At 32.9% G+C, this 21,572-nt stretch overlaps 12 protein-coding genes across 12 annotated transcripts, besides 1 other annotated feature; 2 read left to right on the forward strand and 10 right to left on the reverse strand.

The window, feature by feature from the left end:
* Positions 1–5,136: part of a mobile genetic element that runs on past the window's edge.
* TVAGG3_0255510 (uncharacterized protein) lies at positions 208–582 on the forward strand (the record flags this gene model as incomplete). Its single annotated transcript, XM_051228196.1, has 1 exon — positions 208–582. The coding sequence occupies one exon, from the start codon at positions 208–210 to the stop codon at positions 580–582; it is 375 nt and encodes a 124-aa protein (XP_051097926.1).
* TVAGG3_0255520 (uncharacterized protein) lies at positions 1,239–1,580 on the reverse strand (the record flags this gene model as incomplete). Its single annotated transcript, XM_051228197.1, has 1 exon — positions 1,239–1,580. One exon carries the CDS (start codon positions 1,578–1,580, stop codon positions 1,239–1,241), a length of 342 nt encoding a protein of 113 aa, XP_051097927.1.
* TVAGG3_0255530 (uncharacterized protein) lies at positions 1,728–1,964 on the reverse strand (the record flags this gene model as incomplete). The annotated part of the gene is made up of 1 exon (XM_051228198.1): positions 1,728–1,964. The coding sequence occupies one exon, from the start codon at positions 1,962–1,964 to the stop codon at positions 1,728–1,730; it is 237 nt and encodes a 78-aa protein (XP_051097928.1).
* TVAGG3_0255540 (phage tail repeat-like family) lies at positions 2,010–2,234 on the reverse strand (the record flags this gene model as incomplete). Its single annotated transcript, XM_051228199.1, has 1 exon — positions 2,010–2,234. The coding sequence occupies one exon, from the start codon at positions 2,232–2,234 to the stop codon at positions 2,010–2,012; it is 225 nt and encodes a 74-aa protein (XP_051097929.1).
* TVAGG3_0255550 (uncharacterized protein) lies at positions 2,322–2,594 on the reverse strand (the record flags this gene model as incomplete). Its single annotated transcript, XM_051228200.1, has 1 exon — positions 2,322–2,594. A coding segment is annotated over one exon (273 nt), but the record flags the coding sequence as incomplete, so codon positions are not given.
* Positions 3,877–4,167, forward strand: TVAGG3_0255560 (uncharacterized protein; the record flags this gene model as incomplete). Its single annotated transcript, XM_051228201.1, has 1 exon — positions 3,877–4,167. A coding segment is annotated over one exon (291 nt), but the record flags the coding sequence as incomplete, so codon positions are not given.
* Positions 5,137–6,702: 1,566 nt separating the features above from the next.
* TVAGG3_0255570 (uncharacterized protein) lies at positions 6,703–7,065 on the reverse strand (the record flags this gene model as incomplete). The annotated part of the gene is made up of 1 exon (XM_001315801.1): positions 6,703–7,065. The coding sequence occupies one exon, from the start codon at positions 7,063–7,065 to the stop codon at positions 6,703–6,705; it is 363 nt and encodes a 120-aa protein (XP_001315836.1).
* A 1,533-nt stretch (positions 7,066–8,598) lies between these two features.
* On the reverse strand, positions 8,599–9,726 carry TVAGG3_0255580 (ATP binding; the record flags this gene model as incomplete). The annotated part of the gene is made up of 1 exon (XM_001315802.1): positions 8,631–9,713. One exon carries the CDS (start codon positions 9,711–9,713, stop codon positions 8,631–8,633), a length of 1,083 nt encoding a protein of 360 aa, XP_001315837.1.
* Positions 9,727–10,402: 676 nt separating this feature from the next.
* On the reverse strand, positions 10,403–11,532 carry TVAGG3_0255590 (Ankyrin repeat family; the record flags this gene model as incomplete). Its single annotated transcript, XM_001315804.1, has 1 exon — positions 10,832–11,272. One exon carries the CDS (start codon positions 11,270–11,272, stop codon positions 10,832–10,834), a length of 441 nt encoding a protein of 146 aa, XP_001315839.1.
* Positions 11,533–16,111: 4,579 nt separating this feature from the next.
* On the reverse strand, positions 16,112–17,059 carry TVAGG3_0255600 (uncharacterized protein; the record flags this gene model as incomplete). The annotated part of the gene is made up of 1 exon (XM_001315805.1): positions 16,112–17,059. One exon carries the CDS (start codon positions 17,057–17,059, stop codon positions 16,112–16,114), a length of 948 nt encoding a protein of 315 aa, XP_001315840.1.
* A 318-nt stretch (positions 17,060–17,377) lies between these two features.
* Positions 17,378–19,544, reverse strand: TVAGG3_0255610 (lung adenoma susceptibility 1-related family; the record flags this gene model as incomplete). The annotated part of the gene is made up of 1 exon (XM_001315806.1): positions 17,468–19,537. The coding sequence occupies one exon, from the start codon at positions 19,535–19,537 to the stop codon at positions 17,468–17,470; it is 2,070 nt and encodes a 689-aa protein (XP_001315841.1).
* Positions 19,545–20,259: 715 nt separating this feature from the next.
* Positions 20,260–21,294, reverse strand: TVAGG3_0255620 (replication factor C / DNA polymerase III gamma-tau subunit family; the record flags this gene model as incomplete). The annotated part of the gene is made up of 1 exon (XM_001315807.1): positions 20,260–21,294. One exon carries the CDS (start codon positions 21,292–21,294, stop codon positions 20,260–20,262), a length of 1,035 nt encoding a protein of 344 aa, XP_001315842.1.
* Positions 21,295–21,572: the final 278 nt, after the last annotated feature.

A 21,572-nucleotide genomic window follows, 5' to 3' on the forward strand; every position in this document is an offset into this window, starting at 1 on the left:
CCGGAAAATTTTTTCCTGTCGGATGGAGAATTTTTTCCTGTCGGAAGGAAAAACTTTTTCTGAAGTTCGACCAAAAAGTTCTCAATTTTCGAAAATTTGAATGGTTTACGGACGGACAACTGGAAGAGTTCTTCCTGTCGGAAGGAAAAATTTTTCCCTTTGTCCGGAAAATTTTTTCCAGTTGTCGGGAAAATATTTTCCTGTCGGATGGAAGGACTCGGAATGCCAGAAGGATTTGACGAGGCAATTTACCTAATTGAAATTAACGACTGCGTAAAAGACTACTTGCGCAAGGTCATGAAGCCCAAGGTCAAGTTCACCACTATTTCTGGAAGGGCTGCCTTGAATCTCGAGACTTCGACCGGAATTCCAATTCAAATACCAGAAAACACTCCTTTCGACGACATAAAGGACGCCAAAAGAGAAGCTCTTGTTAAGTTCCTAAACAAACGTCCTTGGATAAAAATACCAAACAAGGAGAACCCCCTACCCCATATGAAATTGGCAATTCAGTCGCTCCTTCACTTCTCGGGTCAGCCGTTCTACATAACCTGTGAAGGCGACATCCAACCAGTTCAGTAAACATCTCATTTTAACTTCACTTTTTTATTTTTTTTGTGAAAGTGTCAAAAATAAATTGTTTTCATGAGTTTTCTACGATGTTAGAAAAGTGGTTAGAAAACGTGTTAGATCTAACATGCTAACATAAACATTATTTTTCAATACTTTTTCAGCACTTTTCCGTAGTTATATATGAAAGACAATTCGAGATAAAAGTCATAGTACAATGGAATAATATGTTGCACACCATTTGTTGTGAACCAAACTTGAAAGTCAGAGAAACTGTTACTAGGTGGTTCGTAGAATTTAGAAGCAAAGTCATAAAAGTCCTTACCAATACATAGAAAACTATTGTTGCTTGAACTGAAACTTGCATGACACATAACATTTTGAGGGTCAAACACGTTTCTATAAACTGTCAAATCTGCTGGTGGAAGTATAAATTGAAATGGACCATCTGGTGGTAATGGTTCGTTCTGGTTTAGTAACCGAAGAAATTGTGCCCAAGAACGTTTGTCTACTTTCCAAAATAAAAACTCTGTATCTCTTGGAGGGTTAATTTCAATCTTTTGAAATGAAACGGTGGAGTTCATCTTGTCATATTCTAGTTTCAGATAGTATGTTCCATTTAGTAAAGAGTCGTATTTTTCTTGAAATTCCCAATAATATTTGTTCATTTAAGTTTGAAAGTCATTTAGAGTTTTCTCAAGACTTTCGTCTGAACGAACTGTAAAGATTCTCATTTCGTCAAATTTGTCTATTAGACCATCAGAACCTTTATACTGCCCATGAAAATATACTGCGAACATAAATGCGTTAGTTCTATTTGAAAACAAAACTCTTCTAAATCCTATTGCCTTTGCATCTGAAGGACTTTGAAGCCAACGAATTGGATAGTCAAACCTGTATACTCGGGATGAAATTTCTTCATCTGAAATAGTCCTACCAGCATTTGTAAAGATATAGTCTAACGGTTTTGTATCTGCTACTTTTGTTCTTTGTTTTTCAACCTGAAGCATTTAATATATGTAAAAATATATTTTTTAAAATGGTATGCCATTTCATATTTCTCATCTAACAAACAAGTTTCCCAACGGTCGTCTCCAACAAACTCAGCGTACATTTCAAATAAAATAAAAAAATGTCACTTTTTTTAAAATAAATTTTTACTTCATGCAATGTTCACTAACATCGAAAGGCATGTCCATAAGACGTTCTTCTTCTAACCTCTCTAGTCTGTTTGGATAATTTGCACGTGCTGTTTCCAAATCCATTTCGTAGCGAAGACCAGACAATTTGTCATAGACTTTTATGGGTCTTCCCTTCCTATATTTAAAATTCTTCGAAACTCTCCAACCATATCTTTGCAACTCTGCTTTTATTCTAGCAGATTTTCTATCCATTCTATATGGGGGCATTTTTATAAAAATAAAAAAATATTTTTTTCTTTACTTTACATAACCGCCTGCTGCCATAAGTCTTTGACGCCAACCCATACCAGCTAATGAAGGTTGACTTGGTTTAGTTTGGAAACTAAACTTTGGTTTTGGTTTATCTTCAGTTTTTGGTTTTTCTTCTTCTATCGGTTTTTCGTCACTTTTCGGTTTCTCTGACTTTACTTCACTTGCAGGAACAGTTGTGTCGTCAACATCTTCATAAATATCATATGCCATTTGTTTTTGTTTTCCTTTCAACTTTTTGTGTTTGTTGTAAAGTTTAGAATATTTCGACTCTAAGTCAATGAGATGTTCTATAATGAACTGTTGGTCAGTGAAGTAAACTTTTCCATCTGTTGTCTCGAAAGCTCCTTCAGACTTCAATATTTTATTTGTGAGAGTCTGTTTCTTTTTTGAGATACTTGCCGTTCCATTTTTATGAAAAGTGACTTTGTAGTTAGGGTTTGTATTTCCAGACCTGGCACTTTCTATTATTGAATTTTTCTCTTCATCTGTAAGTTCTTTGACAGGTTTTGACAATGGTTCTGAACTTTTTGTTTGTGGTGTCAAATCTACCGTTTCAACTTCTTCGGTCATTTCATCTCAGTAAAAAATTTTAGTTTGGTTTGTTTTCAACTGGTTGTTTAGGTTTTTTAAGTCGGTCTAAAACTTCCTGAGGTATAGGAAGAACTTGACAAACACGTTGTGTAACTGCTGGAAAGCCGACAAATCCATCTTGAACCCATTTGTCTCAATGCTGTATTGTTCATTTCATCTCAGTAAAAAACTTTACATTCCCCACGTTTGAGGCGGTTGAGGTTGGTTATTGTTTACCCATTGTTGTGCATGGTTATATCCTCTGTTAAAGAGATCTTTCACCTTGGTCCATATAGTGTCCTGCTTGGTTATAGTAGTCATTTGCTTTGTTATAATAGTTTCCTGCTTGTCTTCCTACATTGTCCATCCATCCTTGAACTTTTCCTCTTGTTTCAGGATTTGGAATAAGATTTGTTGCATCTCGTGCTACATCCCAACCTTTCTGTACAGTTTGTATAATAGGTTGTGCTTTCTCTTTAAGTATACCTAATGTACTCAAAATCTTCCTTCCAACTCCAAATTACACCTCTGGCTATTGTTCCCACTGCGGGTAAAAATCTAGATGCGACTCCTGCTAATGCGCCAAATAAACCATTTCTTATAGGATAAAAATGACGAATCCAAACAAGGACCCCTATGTTTCTAAAGCGACAAAGAAAGCACTCATGGTAAAAATCTTTAGTTCAACACCAAATGCTTGGTTTATGGATATCTTGGAAAACATTCCGAGAGTTAGAACAGATGGACCACCATACTGGCTAATATTTGTCGGTCAAAACACAAGATACTGTGAAGCCATACCATTATGGTCCAAAAATATTTTAGATGTGAAAACTGCTTTGACAATATTCGTTGACAAATACCATCCAACAAAACTGACATCTGACTGTGAAAGTTCTTTCAAAATCAGATGAATGTAAAAAACTATCTGCGTTCAAAAAATGTAAACCATATTTCATTGTCGACAAAACCATTCTGCTCTTGGTGTCATTGACGGTTGTATAAAAATGTTAAGAGACTTAAACCAACCACAAAGGTGGTGAAGCAAATGAAATGTCATATGACGACAAATATAGACACTTCTCCATGGCAAAGATGAGACAAGTTTTAAATATTTACAATAGCCGTAAACAAAAAGGTTTGGGAAACCACTCCCCCGAAGAAATGAAAAACAACCCTGACTTAGAGAAAGACTATATATTTAATAATTTAGTCAAAAGAGACAAAACAAGAAAGAATGCCGGGCTTCAAACTTCAGAAAGGTGACAAAGTAAAAATAGAAATACCTAAACGCGACCCATATGAAAATACTATTGACTATGACAACAATGGGAACCCGACAGGTACTCACATTCGTGTTCGTAAAAATAGAAGAAAGTATACAAGAGAATATTATGAAGTTTTAGGCAAACATGGCAAAATGTACACACTGCAAGCAGAAGATAAAACTACTATTGTCAGACCTCGTTTCAAACTTGTCAAAGTTCAAGGTGGTATACTTTCAAAGACAGTTCCTAACAAATATAAGACAACTCCTGACGAATATGCTAAAGAAGTTGAAAATGACGACTAAGCAATTCTATACCATGCGTAAACTGTCATGTAAGGTGGCATGTATTCTTTACTTTGTCCCGTTGTTTGCGTATATCCTGAAACGTGATGTGTATGGATTCCTCCTCCCTCAGTGTTATTCCAGTAACAATTTATAGCAAACTTAACGTCCTCTTTAACATCATATCCTTTACCTTTTGTCATTCCTGACCAATCCCAAAATCTATGACTATGCAAACCTGCTTGAGATGTACTTAAATCTATGTAGTGACTGTGTGCAGGTAAATTTTCACCTGAAATCGTTTTACTTCCACTGTTTCCTTTGAAGAGTTTGCACAATACAAAACCTGTCGACTATTTGAGTCCAAGTTCCAAAACCCAGAACTGTTTCTGGTCTGGTAGAGTTCATTGACGTATAAATAGAGCCTATAGGATATAATGTTTGAAGCATTTCTGTCTTTAATGTTTGAAGCTCTGTTTTGTCTGCTTTCTTGTCATATAAATCTTGAGCAGTGAATTTAATATTATGTTCATCCTTCATGACATAAACATCTTTACATCTAATGTTTTTCATCGTCGTTATGTCGTCATCCGATGTTAAACCTTGTGGAAAGTTAGGAGGTTTACAATATAATGCATCCCCACCAGTTCCTTCAACCGTTCCTTCAATACTTTCTATAGCAACAGTTGTGAAGAAATCATGTGTATGGTTCTTGTCTGCTTTCTTCTCTAACTCATCGTTAACATAAGTTTTATCTGCTTTAAGGTCTAAACATCCTGAAACCCATCCTGTATCAGCTTTAGTTTTTAAAATCTTCGATGTCCATTCATGATACCATTCAGCCCTTTCTATAATTTCATTATCTTTTTCATCCACATATTCCTTATCTGCTTTCTTCTCTAACTTACTAGCCACATATTCCTCATCCGCTTTCTTTTCAAGGCTAACGTTTAAGTCTGTTATTTCAGATATAGAATGTGTATGAGTCTTTTTAGAATATTCGTTTTCAGCTCTTGTCACTTCACTTGACATTTTATTGTCAACATATGTTTTGTCTGCTAGTTCAGGATGAGTATGTTCTTTTGTTGCATAAGCATTGTTAGCTCTTTCTTCTTCTTTTGCTATTGCATCGTCTACATATTCTTTGTCAGCTTTGTTGTCAACATCTGTTTTCAAAAGAAGTTCATTTATAGGTTTCTCGTTTAAAGTTCCTTTTGTTGGATTTATACAGACAGTATTGTTCTTCTTGTCTTGAAATAGAAACTCATCTGTCATTGGGTTTAATGTCAGTTTTAAGTTTCCTTCTTTCAATGACTCAGATATCTTAGAATAGTTTGAAAAGTTTGTTGTGTTCTTATTTAGAGCTTGCATAATGAGTTGTCGGTTGTGTTGTATTTCTCTCATGGAAGCAATATCTTTCGACATTTTATTCTAGATAAAATATGCTTCCAATAGAAAAAGAAAATTCAAGAGTTGCTACAACTAAACCATTAGATGAACTTTTTACTAATGTCGGTCAAAAGTTTGAGACAGAGACCGTAAAGCATGAAGGCTATCGTTTTGACTACCCATTAAGATGGCTAAGAGACCCATCTGTCACAAAAGCTATTGGCTTTCGTAGAATGAAGTTTTTCAGAAGCCATACATGGTTTCCCATTTACGGTCGGTTTTGAAGTTCGATACTATAACAAAGAAAAACGTATGTATGAGAAATTTGAACAGGGAAAACTTTTACAAGTTAGTTTGCTTGTAAACTTAGAAACAACTCTTCAAGCTTTTCAAGAAAAAATAAACGATATCTATATCGAATATGCAAACCAGTATAACATTGACGAGGGAGAATACCATCTCGATATTATTTATGACAGGAAAAATGCAACTGTTAAAATCAATAGAATAGAAGACCTTGGAGAAAACGTGTTTATATTTCTACAAAATATAACAACTTGGCATGGTATAGATTTATGAGGATGTTAAATCAGCCTGCAGCATATCCAGTACACCCAGACTTTTATGAAGTCGAAAACCCTAATGGAACATATGAAAATGTTTTCGACCAAGATGCTATTATTGTTCATGCTTCATTTTCTGGCGCCCAAAACTCTTTCTTATGCTTGGCAAATGACTTTTACGAAAAACCTACAAAGTTATACGAACCACCAAGTGGAAGTATTTCAGACTTTCAAGTATGGTTTACTACAGATGGAAGAAAAAGAATAATTCCATTATACCATGCGTTTTACTTAGAACTTAGTTTCATATACAACTACTATCGAACGGTAAAAATATAATTTTTTAATACGGTTGAGGTGTTGGATTTGGTTGCCAACTAGACTGTGGTGCAGGTTCAGGCTGTTGTATAACAGGAGCTTGCTCTTCTGGTTCAGGGTCTTTAGGTATAATACCAACAAACTGACCTACCCTTTTACCAATATTTTTGACACCGTTCCAAATTCCTCTTCCTACGGTTTTTATTCCATTCCATATACCTCTTCCAACTCTTCTGAAGAAGTTTCCAATACTACTGAAGAAACCCATTTTACTATATGTAAAAATCTAATGTCCGCCTAGTCTTTTGCGTTTCCTGTTGAGTTCCATAGCATTCTTTAACTGGAGCTCATACATTCTGTTTCTCCTCTGGTAGAAAACATATTCTGGGTCAACTCCTGTGTTCGCGTCATCTGCATAAAGTTGTTTATATCCCACTTCAGGGTTTGTATAAAACTCTTTCCATCTCATATTTGCATACCATGGTGGCAAACCTAACGCAGCGTCATTTGACATGGCAGTTTGCATTTGTACATCTGTTGGCACTTGACCATAGTTTGCCATTGCAGTTTGTATTCTAACTTCATTTGGAATATTCTCTGGGTTTGGTTGTCCAGGTTGCTGTGCATTCGCTAAGTTCTGTGCGTCCATTTAATATTAGATAAAAATATCTCTTACGAGTACATATACTGAACATTTGCAGGCATTGGTTCATCTTCATATTCTCTATATCTTTCTGCCACGTCAAAGAAATAAATGACACAATGGAAAAAACCTAAAACAAGTAGTCCTATTTCAAACCACATTTACTTACTAATAAAATTTCTTTGTTATGACACTTTCTCCGGTTTATAGGACCTCTCTCATATTCTATCTTGTCATATCTAAACTCATAGTCATGTATGTCCTCTAACCATCTCATAACGGTTTCCAAACCACTTTTATCGGATGTAAAGTAAAAGCATGGATGGTTATGTAAAACGTCTAAAGTTTCTAAAGAGTCTCTCAAAGTCCAGTCTACTTGGTATTGAAAATCCCATGTGTTATAGAACGGCGGGTCCACTATAAAGAAAACATTTTCCTTGTCTTTATATTTTTCATACAACTCTGTCCAATAACATCTCACAAACTCTATACCCTCAATATATTTTTCTATGTCCTCTTTGAAAACATTTGTATAGTTAAGATATAAAACTTTTGACATAAGTGTTTCAATGTCATGAACTCTTATAGAACCACTATATAATAGTCTAGCAGATATACTATCCCAGTCTATATATTCTGCTTTTTTCAAAACCTCTCTCACAATATTTTTCTTATCTAATGGTATACGTTCCATCTTACCTATAGGTATCTTTCTTTTAACTCTTTCAATATATTGTTTGTGTCTGGTATATGTTTGAGACGGTCCATATAGTTGTCGAAGTCATTGCATATAATCTTTGAGTCAGGAAATACGGTATGACATAAATGGGATATATAGAAACTTCCACCGAACAAATCTACAAATGTTAGACCATTCGGTAGTTTCTTAAGTTCTCTCAATATAATATCTTTACATCTACTCTTATTTCCAAAGAACGGTAACGGTGGTTTTGTAAAATTCATTTATATATAATAATAAAAATGTTTTTACCCGAAAAGTGACAGAAAAGTGACAAAGCATGAAAACATATATAATTTGTGAAAAGTGAAACATTATATAATGTTTTCGACCCAGAAGAAGGCTTCTTCCCAGAAGCAATGGAGGAAGAAGAAGAGTCCTCCGAATTCACACCAGAAGACTAACAATTTTCCGAATAAAAACTTCATTTATACTAAACATCTTCGGGGCTAGAGGGCACGAAGTGCCTGGAAGCCCCACTACCTTTTTTTTAAAACACATCTACAAACTTATTTTAAGGATGTTGGGAAATCAATAAAAAATAATTGGAACCGTCGCAATTTTGACATGTAAAGAATTGTCAAAATCATAAAAATTTGTTAACAAACAATACATCATTTCAATATTGCTTTCATTAAAATGTAGATGTAATAAATTTAACAGGAAAACAATCAAAAATTAAATTTCTTCAAATTCAATTCACCTTATCAGTTTGATTCAAGTTATTTTGTTTCATTAATGATATGTTTCCCATACCCAAAACAAATTATACAGCTCTCAAAGAATAATTTTATATTTGCCAAAAAATAAATATATAAAATGGAAATTTATTTTACATAAATGACTTCTGTCTGAAGATAAATTCCTTCTGGGTCTCCCACTCAGCCTTCTTAATCTGGAATTGCTCAAATACCGGTGTTGTAGCGAAAATTGAACCTCCAACCCAAGCTCCGTGTTTTCTTTCTGGCGCAGCGATAATATTCACTGCCTTCTTGAGAGATCCAGTAAGATCTTCTTGTATTCTATCTGCAATTCCAGGGAACATCGTGGATCCACCGCTAATAACAACATTCTGTAGTAAATCTGTCTTAAGGAACTCATCGCATCTTCCAATGGAAACTTCTAATGCTTTGCTAATACCAAGAGCGTCAATTGAATTCAATGATGGATCAAATAAGACTTCTGGGCCTAAGAAGCGCTCATCTCCGATTGTAAGACGAGTACCACTTGGAAGTTCGTAAGGTGCTGGTTGGTTATTCGCTGTACTTGATGCTTTTACGTAACATAATTGTTCTTTAACTTCGTTAACTGCATTATTGTCTGCTTCACCCATACCAATCTTTTTAAGTAATGATTTGAGATATAAATCAACATCTTGACCACCAAGATTTGCTGTAATTCTTGCATGTTCTAATCCAAAGAATTCGAAAATAGGAACAACGTTTGTGATGCTATACCCACACTCAGCAACAACACCTGTAGCTCTTCCTGTCGAAAGAAGTGATAAAGCTGCTGAAGAAATAAAAGCAATTGATGGAACGTGGAATGTTTCGATAAAGTATTCTGTAATTAACTCAAGCTGTTGAGTACTAGCTCCAGATGGTCTTGAAATCAAGATGTGATTATTTTCTCCTTTAATTTCGAGTGTTTGGAAAATATAATTAACAATTGAATAGAAATCTTCTGGTGATTGAATTTCAGAACGAACGATTGGTCTTTTTACTGTAACATTTGCACCAGAAAGTGCTGATTCACCGATCAGAGGATCGTTTGAGTTTGATGGACCGAGTTTTGCGTGTCTCAGATTGCCGACAACTGTTGGAAATACAAGAGATGGCGAATCGTTGCCAGCAAAACCAGCTTTAACAAAACCAGATCCAAAATCTAGCACTAGGATTGGATCAGTAGAACTCATTGCCCGTTTTTTTGGAAATAATCGTCATGGAACGATAATTTATTTATAAAAAGTCTAAAATCCTATCATTCTTTTAACAGTCTGACTATGCCTGGTAAATGTAAGGCCTTTGAGGGCTTACTTTGCAACTTAAATAGCAATGTATTTCTTAACAATATGAATATTCCCAATCAATCTTTATAAATAAGACAAAATTGAGACTAATATCTATTAGAATTTGAGCCTGTAAACTATGTGATTAGAATTCATGTCAAAAACGTAAAACCAAGATGAATTTTTGTATATTTTCATGCTTTATTTATTTTCCTTTCAAATAACTAATGAGGTTAACTCATTTGGCTAATAATAAACTATGGATTAAGTTATTAATTAATGGATTTGATTTTTTAGAATAATTTATTCAAAGATCGCATCGAAACTATATTGATTGAAAAAGATATAAATGTCATGCTTTAAAACAATGACAGTAGAAACCAGAATGCTAGAACACTTTTATTTTTTCAGCATTCAAAATAATCTGTGGAGAATGGGCATCATGAAATGTAAATTTTATTCATAAAGCTTCCATTGCACGGAAATGTTCACATACAATATAATATATTATAGTGAAAAGAAATTCCGAATTTTCAAAATGATTTTTCTGCAAAATATTTAGAAATAATATAATTTTATTCATATTTTAAGTTATTTTCTTCAACATCACAGTCTTACTCATCATCAGAGTTATTCTTTACTTCTTCATCATCATCGTCATCATCATTGCCACCATCATCGTCGTCATCATCATTGTCATCCTCGTCGTCATTGTCGTCATCATCATCATTGTCATCACCGTCGTCGTCATCGTCATTGTCATCATCGCTGTCATCATTGTCATTGTCGTCGTCATCATCATTGTCATCATCATCTGAGTTATTTTTCAATACTGAGTTGAATTCTTTGGAGAATTTCTTATAAGCAGCTGGATGTTTCGCCTTCATATAGAGTTCATATAGAATGATTGAGTGACCTTGATCATTTTCAATAGTCATATCAGCATCGTTTAAAAGAAGTATAGCAGCAATTCTGCCAAAGCCCTTCTTATAAGCTATTAATAATGGCGTATCTCCATTGCTGACTTATGCATTGACATTGGCACCATGTTTGATCAAGAAAGTCAAACCTTCCTCATCGTTGTTTATGGTGCAGAATGCTAATGCATTATCGCCATCTTTATCCTTTGCCTCGAGATTTGCGCCTTTTTTAATCATTTCTTCAGCAATGTCAAAGTATTTTCTGGCAATAGCTGTCATCAATGGTGTTTCTCCATTTGATATAGCCAAGTTGACATCTGCACCGCGATTAACAAACATTCTGGCAATCTCTTTATTTTTCTGCCAGAAGGCCATATTTAATGCAGTTTTCTTGTTGGGAACATAGTAGTTGATGTTAGCTCCTTTGTCTACCAAAAGCTCGGCAATTTCATAGTTTCCGTTTTTGGCTGCTTCTACGAGAGGAACGCATTTATCATGATCCTTCTTATTAGGATCTGCGCCGTTCTCTAGTAAAAACTTAACCATACCAACTTCTTCCTTATCAACAGCCCAATACAAAGCGGTTCTACCGTATTGATCTTTGCTCCTTTTTCTAGAAGAATTCTAGCACAGTCTACACTGCCAAATATTGCAGCTGCACCTAATGGAGTATTTCCATATGCATTGTATTCTTCAAGATCTGCTCCTTCATCAATCAATTTTGCAACTTGCTCTGTTTTGTTTGCAATAACACAAAGGTGGAGCATGTGATCAGTATCTTCGAATATTCCCCAATTGTATTTGTTCATTATTCTTCTACCCTTTCCGAAAAATGAAGTGATTTTATCCAATCACAAAAAAGAGTTTCTCAAAATTTATCCCGACCAAAAAGCAAATTAATAAAAAATTACGACTTATATTATGGCCTATTACTGGTTTGTTTAAAAAATTTTCGGAAAAAAAAATAGTCACAAAATTTTTTTGACAGAAAAAACAAAAATTTTTACCCTTTGAATTTTGAAAAGAATAGTCGCTATTGAAAATCTGAAATATACTTTTTAATATCATAGGAAATTATTTCTATGTGATTATTTGATTTAAATGTTTCACTGATATTTTTTTTCTCTTATTGTTTGAATTTCACCATTCGTTTTGATTGGATATTGGAAATATATTTTTGCATCGTATTCAAATCTTTTAAATAAGATGAAAGAATTAGAGAAAAAAGGGAATCTATTAAATGAATTTTAAGGAGAATCATATGTGTATTATATTTCAACAAATCACTAAGAGTATATCAAGTATGACAATAGATATTATGCCTCATTTTTATTTTTATTTTTAGATATTTTGAAATAATTAAATATCAAAAATTGACCGTTATACACAAGGAGGTACCTATATTTCGCAAGTTAAACATAACAATGCAATTGAGATTAAATTATGAATAAATATCATGAATAAAGTAAAAACAAACATTTTCTAATGCTTTCTCTCATTATCAATCTACAAAATTGTTCAAAATGAAGTACAATCGATGGAATATACTTTATTTTTGATTCTGGTCAAAATTTGATTATGACCCAGAGAAAATATTAATACAAAAAACTCATTGATACAAAATACGCAAAACTATTATAATAAGCTTTTGAAATGTTTCCAAATTGAATCTATTGAAATGGTTCAAGATATTTGTATTATAATCCCATACATACCTTACCATAAATTTAATTTGACGTTAGAGATAGCACAAATGAATTTAAAATAATTGAAATCTTGGTATTCCATTCAATTAATCCATAGAAATTTTTCAAAGAATTATTTCAAAACTATCAAAAATTTCTGATCATTCAAAATCAGAAATCTTCAGTTTTATAAATGCAATTAGAATCATTTGTACAACACGCAGATTGCACTCAAGTGGTAATATCTTATTTCTCTGGAATGGGTGAAATAAGTTTAAAGAATCAATTCATGAAAGTTTACTTGGTTTACAGAAAATAATATTCAATAATTCGATTTCTTAGAGAGAATTTATTTCAATTCATCCTTAAATATTAATAGCTTGATAATTCACGTTTGTAATCAGAATTGTTTTGCATTCTTCTTGCAAAGGTTACTTGTAGTGATTCTCTGGTATATCAAGATAATACAAATCAAACTCTTATTGGTTGTTCATCAGAATGCAATGATGAAATTATCATTCCACAAGCTGTAATTGAAATATTTAGTTATGATCAAGACAATTATGCATTCAAAAGTTGTAAAACACAAATTACCTCCCTTAGATTTGAACTAGGTTGCCAAGTTATTAATATTTCAAGTTATGGTTATTATCCAACAAATTTAGTGACAGTAAATCTTAACGAATGCACAAAACTTACATTACTAGATAGTTATGTATTCAACGAATGTACAAATTTACAATCAGTTATATTACCTCTAAATATAATAAGAAATAAAAATTAATGCTTTTTCAATACTACAATTCTAAATTCTTTTAAAATACCAGATTCTTTAGTTAATATGAATGGAGCATTTTATATAAGTGGATTGTTGACAATCAATATTACTCCTAGTTCTAGATTAGAGAATATGGATGAAAGTTGTTTTGCTCATACAAATATTACTTCTTTTAATTTTCCAAATTATATCCGAAAGTGTTACGAAGATTCATTATCATGCATTTCAAAATTGCATTTCTTCAGCAAGTTTTAAAATCACATAAAACGTAGCTTATTTAGGACTTGGAGTATTTGAGTCCTGTTTTTCATTAACTAGTATTATTATCCCTGGACATGTAAATGAGATCGAACAAGGAGTTTTTATGTTTTGCACAAATTTAAAATATAATACCTTTCAGCATAATTTAAATGATATATATTAACTTTGAGGGCAATCCATTTACATCGATTTCTACTGCTCCGCATAGTTTTATTCAAGGAAGCTTCTTTGCCTATCCAAATTTTGTTTATTTTCCAGAAAGAAGTCATTTATTTTTTACTAGAAAACATTATTTTTGTTCCAAAGCGATTCATTGTTCACTTCTTAGATATGAATAATATTTCAGATTTTATCTCATATGATGTTGTTGACTTCATTGTTATTGAAAAAATATTTCCGAAATCAACTCAAAATATGTATTGTGGAAAAACTGGACCATTTCACATAATGAATATACTTTCTTCAGTTAATTGATTTAACAAACCTCATGCTGGATTCTTTTAATTTATTGACATTTTCATATAATAAAGTCCATTCAAAAAAGACATTTTCACATATTATTTGCTTATAATGTGATTGCTGGCATAGTACAGGAAACAAATCCCCAAAATGCCAAAATAGATTTATCGGAGATAAAATTACAATTCATAACAATGTCTAGTTTATTGCAGAATACGGAAAGGAAGGTATTGCAAAATATTAAAGTGCTAGAGCTTATTTGATAATGAATTTCATTTATATCAAATATTTCCCAGCTGAATAAATCAAAAATTGTCGATATGAGTTTTTTTTAACCTCAAATATATTTAATTTGGACATACGCTTGCATTAATGGAAATAGGCTTCAAAATTTGTGCAAATTTTATAATAACATCAAAGAAATTCGTGATATCATTTTGTTTATCAAATTCATTGCCCATTAACCAAGAAAAATGAAAGGAATAGACCAACAATACGTAGTATTATGCAGTTCCATACAAATAACCAAGACAATTCATTAATTTTTTTTTCATAATTTAAATCCAAGTTCACCAGATACCATTTGAAGATCATTTTCTCCATACAACAAATGTTCACTCATACACGGATTAATCGCAGCTTCATGCCGCTTCAATAATCAATATTTTAAATATTTTAATAACTAATGCATACTAAAGTTAATGGATCACGTCATATAATATTGCACAAACTTGCTTTGGATTCTATTTCATGAAAGCTCTAGTACAAACTCTCTTATATATCGAGATGAATCTGAACAAGTTCTTGTTGAATGTTCAAGTAATATCGATTCAAATGTTTTTATACCTCAATCAGTTACAGAAATATTCGGAGAAAGCAGTGAAAACTATGCATTTCGAAATTGCAAAAGTTCAATCAAAACATTACAATTTGCCGAAAATAGTCAAGTTGTAAGTATTGGCTTGTATAGCTTTTATGATACAATTCTAGAATCGGTAAATCTTAGCGAATGCAAAAATCTTAATTATCTTAATGAGTCGGTTTTTGAAAGTTGTCGATTAAGATCAATAATACTTCCACCACACATATCAAAAATAGGTGAAAAATGCTTTCGATTTTGTGGATATATCATATCGATTCAACTTCCTAATGAAATTATTTATATCGGAGGTAGTGCATTTCGTGGCTGTGTATCATTAGCAAGTATCGAAATCCCTGAAAAAGTTATTGAGATCGGAAGATATGCTTTTGAAAGCTGCACCTACTTAACAAATGTAATTATAGCAAATAGGGTTACAAAAATTGGTTATTTTGCTTTTGGGAATTGTGTATTTTTACGAAGTATCATAATTCCTGAAAATGTAACAGAAATCGGGGGCGCAGCATTCTTTTTTTGTCAAGCATTATCGAATATTGAAATCAAAGGGAAACTAATGTCTATTAACCCAAGTACATTTTACCGCTGCACATTATTAAAAAGTATCAAAATCCCAGAGAGTGTGACAATTATTGATACTTATGCATTCAGGTTATGCAAAAATTTAAAAAATATTAATATCCCAGAAAATGTTACAAAAATTGGAGATGGAGCATTCCAAGAATGCAGATCATTGACAAGCATTACTTTACCATGGAATATATCATATATTGGAGCCAAAGCATTTGAATTGTGCACATCTTTAAAAAGCATCACATTCATAAACAATTCGAATGAAATATCAATTGGAAACACCCCATTTCTAAATGTTTCAAATCTAACGAATATTTATATTCCAGGCAATTTTACCATTCAAAGTCCATCGATTAAAACATTCCAAAATGCAAGTCATTTGTATGTTTCAAGTGAAACACTTTTATCTGCCTCATGCAAAGAATTTTTTGGTGAAAGTTCAGTTTATGTTCATTTCTTTAATTCAAGTGAAATAACAGATGAAATTACAATCGATGTCATCAATTACATCTCTATTGAGAAAATCTTTTATGCACCAGAAAACTCAGTCACCAATGGAGACTTTATTTATCACCAAACTAAGTGTTTTCATCTTTTAAGTCTTATTCCTTGTTTTTACAGATAATTTTTTAAATTAAGTATTTCACATGCCAAATTTACATATAACCTAATAATATTTTTTAAAATATGTATATTATATAATGATATTGAAACAAACATTTATTAACAATTAAAAAAAATAATATTATAAATTATTGAGCAAAAGGTACTGAATGGTCAAACATTTGCATATCATCCCAGTCACTCCATGTTTCAGCACCGTCATTTGATGGAGGTGGAAGATCTTTAGCAAATTTGTGAGATACGAGTTGTGCGTGAATACTTGGGAGAGAAGGCAGTGCCGTATGCGTTTTTGGTCTGTACTTATCACGAACAATTGCAGGCCGTCTTGGCTCTGTCAAAGGAACCATGAGAGGGAAGTATTGAGGGATTTCTTGAGTATTATGCTGGAGTTTGAGCTTTAGTTCCTTAACTTTCTGCTCTTTCTTGTATTGAGTGTCTGCCTGAGCGGAGAGCTGTTTCTTGAATCTTGTTAAATCTTTGCGCAAAGTATCAATATTTTGTTCAAATTGCTGGGATACGACATCAAGGTTGAATTCTGCTTGCTGTATTTGGTCTCTGAGTTGCGAGTACGACTGATTTACAGATTTCTTGTACATCTCTGAGATGTTTTTAGAAAAGAGTTCAATAAGAGAGTCCACGTACTGACGATCTGATTTTGGAGGTAATTCTGTCAAATCAACCTTTTGAGCATTGATTTCCGTAAAATTTTGAACGAATGAAGCCAAAACTGTATTGAAATCTTTCTCTGTTTTGGCTTTTTCGAGTGTTTCCTTCCAGTTTTCATCGTAAAATTGAACTTTGCCTGATAGTTTGAAGTTGTTTAAAATGTCTTCATTCTCTAAATCATCGTCATTTAACTGAGTAGCCTTAGCTCTATTTAATTTGGCTGATATCAAGTCAAGTCTTTCTTGTAATTTCGTCTGAGCTGTATCAATTATGTTTTTTGATTTTGGATCAATTTGAATTCGGCCTTCATAAAAACTTCTTGGCCTATTGTCACTATTTAAAGTTCCCATTGGACTCTGTGGTTTCGTCTCTTCTAAATTAAACCTGTTTGTTGAACCCCTTCTTTTCATTTGTATAAAAAAACGGGTTTAAAATTTCATGTCACTTTTTTCAATATTTGATAAATTTTTTACATGTTTATATTGTCTTTATACAGGCGTGAAGCTTAGTAAATATGTAATCAAAATGTAGCCATGCAATAGTGAATCTTATATGTTACATTAAATGAAACTAACAAAAATTTCAGAAAATTTCAATCTTCCCTCATTAATGATTTCAATAAGCCTAATAGATTGAGGCATGAATTCGTTGTAATAAACTCACAACCAACATTTTTAACTGTAATTAGATTCCAATTCTTGAATAGGATTTAGATCTTGATAAATTAGGATGAAGCAGTTCAAAGAAACAATGATAATATGATCTTATTTTTAAGTTTTTAATGATTTTGAAATACAATAACAAGATAATTTAAAAAATTAGATTGTAGTAGAGAATAATCTTAGCTTAGAAAGCAAATATTTGAGTGTCTCAGCAATAAAACCAGAAGCTTTGAGTACTCTTGTCTTTACGTCTTCAGATGCGATATCCATGAGCATTGGCATTACGTGTTGATGGAAAGCTGTATTCGGAAGCATTTCTATATCTGTCTGCTCTTCATTTTCAGTATTTCTTGACTCGAAAATGATTTTTTCTGTTCCTTGGATACATCTCCATCTTGTTTGCTTTTCTTGCTTCTTGGTACTCTGAGATGCTGTTTCTGCATTCGGTTGTTGCTGCTGTGGAGGCGAAGAAATGTTTTGTGGAGCAGAATTTTCTCCAACTTTGATTTCCGGATCTTTCTGCTCTTCTTCCTCTTCTTCTTCGACTGCCTCATCTTCGGTGATTGGTTCTCCGAAGTTAACGATCTCTCTTGCCAAAATAATAATTCTTGGATCTTCATGTTCTCCTCTAGAGACTTGGCTGTTCTTGCAGGATGCTCTAATACGAAATCCCGTGGCAGTATCTGCAATTCCCTGTGAGAAAACTTCTTCTAAAGCCGGTGGTTTTCCATGAACTCTCTGATCATTGATTTCTGAGATATCTACCGGAGCGTTTAAGTTGAATCCGTGGTCCCTGAGTATATCCAAGGCTGCTGCGGCACTGATACCTGAGAATTGGACTGGAGAATCCGATGAACATAATCCATTCTTGTCAATTGTAATGGCTAGCTCCGTAATATTGGTCCTGACAAAGAGTTCAACGGTATCCGCTACAGGACTGTTGACTTCCCAGAAGCTAAACGGAAATTGATTGTATTTTGGAACGGCCAAAGCGAAAATACCTGTTGTCTTGCAGGAGAAAGTAACAGTGGATGTCTCTAGATCAAGTTTAACGTCTGAAATTAAGTTTTGGGTGTTTTCTATGTCATCAATTTTGACAACAGTGACTGAATCTGTATTTTCTGGTAATCTTGAGGTATCTATCTTCATCTTGAATACGAGAGGAGGTTGTGGAGAGTTGTTGCTCTTGAGAGGATATGAAATTGGAATTAATGATCTTGCAGAGCTTTGTCTGAGCACGTAAGTTGTAACACGTTTAGGTGGTGATGGTAGTTGGAAGAATTCGCATGACATTAATGGTGAAAGAAGTGAATATTTCGGATATTCAGTGACAGATGGAGTAATTTTGATTCTGATTGCAAGAGAAGCCATAGCAACTGGTTTAGAAATTTCAACGCTAACGCCATTGAACTCTACATCCTTAATACGTGGATTCTTTGCAAGATTTACCCATAATCCGTATTGATATCCGGAAGATTCTGCATTTAAGAGAACTTCGCTCTTAGCACCGGTATATTTATCGCTAAACATGAGATGATGTTGTGTTAAAAGTTCAATTTTTTGTGAAATTATGGATCTAATATCGTTTATATGCTCAGAGAAGCGAGTTACGTCTTCATTGATAGCAGCAACCTCAGCAGTATAACGTAAGTTTGTTAATTGATTGATAAGTTTGACAACAGTGGCAATATGTTCGAATAATACAGGCATATTTGTATCTTCAGCTTCACGCCATAAAGTAATGAACGAATTGACATCAGCTTTATCAAGAGGATTAGTTGAATGATCGCATTGAAGATATGTTTCCCAATCAGTTTGTTTAGCTGCGTCAGCTCTAATTGTTGCATTATTAAGAATACGAGCTTCACGGAATTCTTTAAGCTGAGTTTCTTCATTTTGTAATCTTTGTTGACCAGCAAGTGCCATTTCGCGTTCACGCTTACGTCTTTCTTCAGCTTCACGATTAGCTTTTTCTGCTAATTGCTGTTGTCTTTCTCTTTCAAGCTGTTCGAGTTTCAGGCGCTTCCTTTCCTTTGCTGTTAATTTCTTTTTCCTTGATTTCGGCTTCTTTTCAGATGGCGCCTTTTGTTCTCCTTCTGGTGGTTTTTCTCCTTCTTTTGGAGGCTCAGTCATCGGTTGTGCATCAGTTACTTGTGTAAGATTGCTTTCATCTGGCTTCTTATCTGAACGAGCCGTCGACTTGCTCTTTTTAGATCTCGACGACATCGGTAAAAAATTATTCGTTATAAAAAATAACGAAGTTTCTTCAAGCTCAACAATTGAATGATAAGATATAAAGATTTCAACTGAAACCATCATAAAGTTAAAAGGACTTCTGCTTGAACAACTATATGCTTAATCAAACTTCATAATTCTTAAATTTCAATAACAATATTATGTTTAATCCTCAATTTGACTGTCCAATCCTGCTACTTTTAGTAACTAATTTGTTCTAATAATAATTTTGTAATATATTTTGATTCTGTAGTCATTCCTAATTCATCTTAACTAACTTTGTCTCCAACTCAGCTTTTAAAACGAGAATTTCTCACTATTTTGGGAGAGTGAATTCTAGAGACTTAATATATTGAAACATGAGATATATTTATTCACCTAAATCCTTATTGAATATAAATTTTCATTTTTCGTGGAAATTTATTTATTTTTATTCAGAGTTAATATGCTAATTATATACTTTCGTATGAAATGAGTCATAATGAAAAAATAAATTTCCTCTTATGCTTCTTAGATAATGAGATTGTAGACAATATAAAATAATTAACCACAAATTGAGAGGCCTTTCAAAATTGAGAAAGAAAAAACAAAATTTTCTTCATATGTATTATCTATTTTGCAAAGTTCATTGAACAATAGTTTTTAAACACCTATGTATTATTAAATAAATATAATCTATAATAATAATTTAACAGTTTATAAACAAACAAAAGTTAAAAATCATTTTCTTCTTCTTCAATTGGGTCGAACTCCATCAATTCCAGTGATTCTCTCAGCTCCATTATCTCTCTTTCATCTAGTTCTTCTTCCTCTAACTCTGGAGGAGGAATTGATTTCAAATTTCGACACATTTGCTCTTCAATGCTCAAAACGGGAGAAAACCTTGGTTTCTTCATTTCTCCTGCTAATGACAATGCAAGAGATGTCTGAAGTTGTTTCTCTTCTTCAAGAAAAACGTCGTAAACAGAGAAATATTCAATCGAATTCACCAATCCAAGAAAATCTTCGTTTGATTGGGGTAAAATACCATGAACGTACTCGAGAGCTTTATAGTTTACTTCCCTTGTGTCTCCTTTTATGATATGTGCTGCGATTTCCCTAAAATTCGATGGAAAGTCTGTGAAAATAAAATTTCCAAATTGTAATGAGTTAATTGCAGTACGAATATCACCATTTGAGGTTCTAACAATGTTCATGAGGTCTTTTGTGCTGATATCTATTTGATTTTTCTCTGAAATGTACTTCAAAATTTTATTTATTCCGGAATACTGAGGTTCGTTGAAGTATTGTATGGGAAACGGTATATGAGGATCTTTTATTAATGATGATGGTAGTATCCATGCAATTAGTACTTTAGATTTCCTTAAAATTTTAATAAATTTGAAATATTCGTTATCTGGTATCTCTATTCCATCAATAACGACTAATCTCGAGTTTTGTTTTGACAATGAGGCTCTCATGAGAAAGTTTTCAAGTATTTCTGTTAATGAAAAATTATTTGAATTTGAATCATAAAATTCTGCATCTTCTGGAGCAAATTGCAGATATTGAATTGATTCTTCTGCGCATAATCTCTTAAGTATTGTCGTTTTTCCTACTCCTGCATGGCCAGAGAAACAGAAAACTTTTCCGAATGGATTATTGTTAGATTTTGCTTGATCAAGAAGACACCCAAGCTGATTGTAATACTTCTGATTGATTATTGGAGCATCAGGATCATTCTCTGGTGAATAAATCTCGCTCCACATAAAAAAAATATCAAAAATTTATGGCGAGGAAGTTCACTTTGTTCGTTTTCAATAGTTTAATAATTTTGACGTATTATCTGAAAATTTGAATTAAATTATTTACTGAAACGGAAAAAATTTTGATCCTATTTCCATTCATTGATCTAACATAACAATCTTCAACATAAGACATTTATCCTATAGTCGTTACATGGCTATTCAGAATCCTGCATATCTTAGATAATCACTATTTTCCAATTCTAAATTTACCAATCATTGTAATTTTAAGGTAATTTTTG

The sequence above is a fragment of the Trichomonas vaginalis genome, chromosome V (genome assembly GCF_026262505.1).
Source record: "Trichomonas vaginalis G3 chromosome V, whole genome shotgun sequence".
Lineage (NCBI taxonomy): Eukaryota > Parabasalia > Trichomonadida > Trichomonadidae > Trichomonas > Trichomonas vaginalis.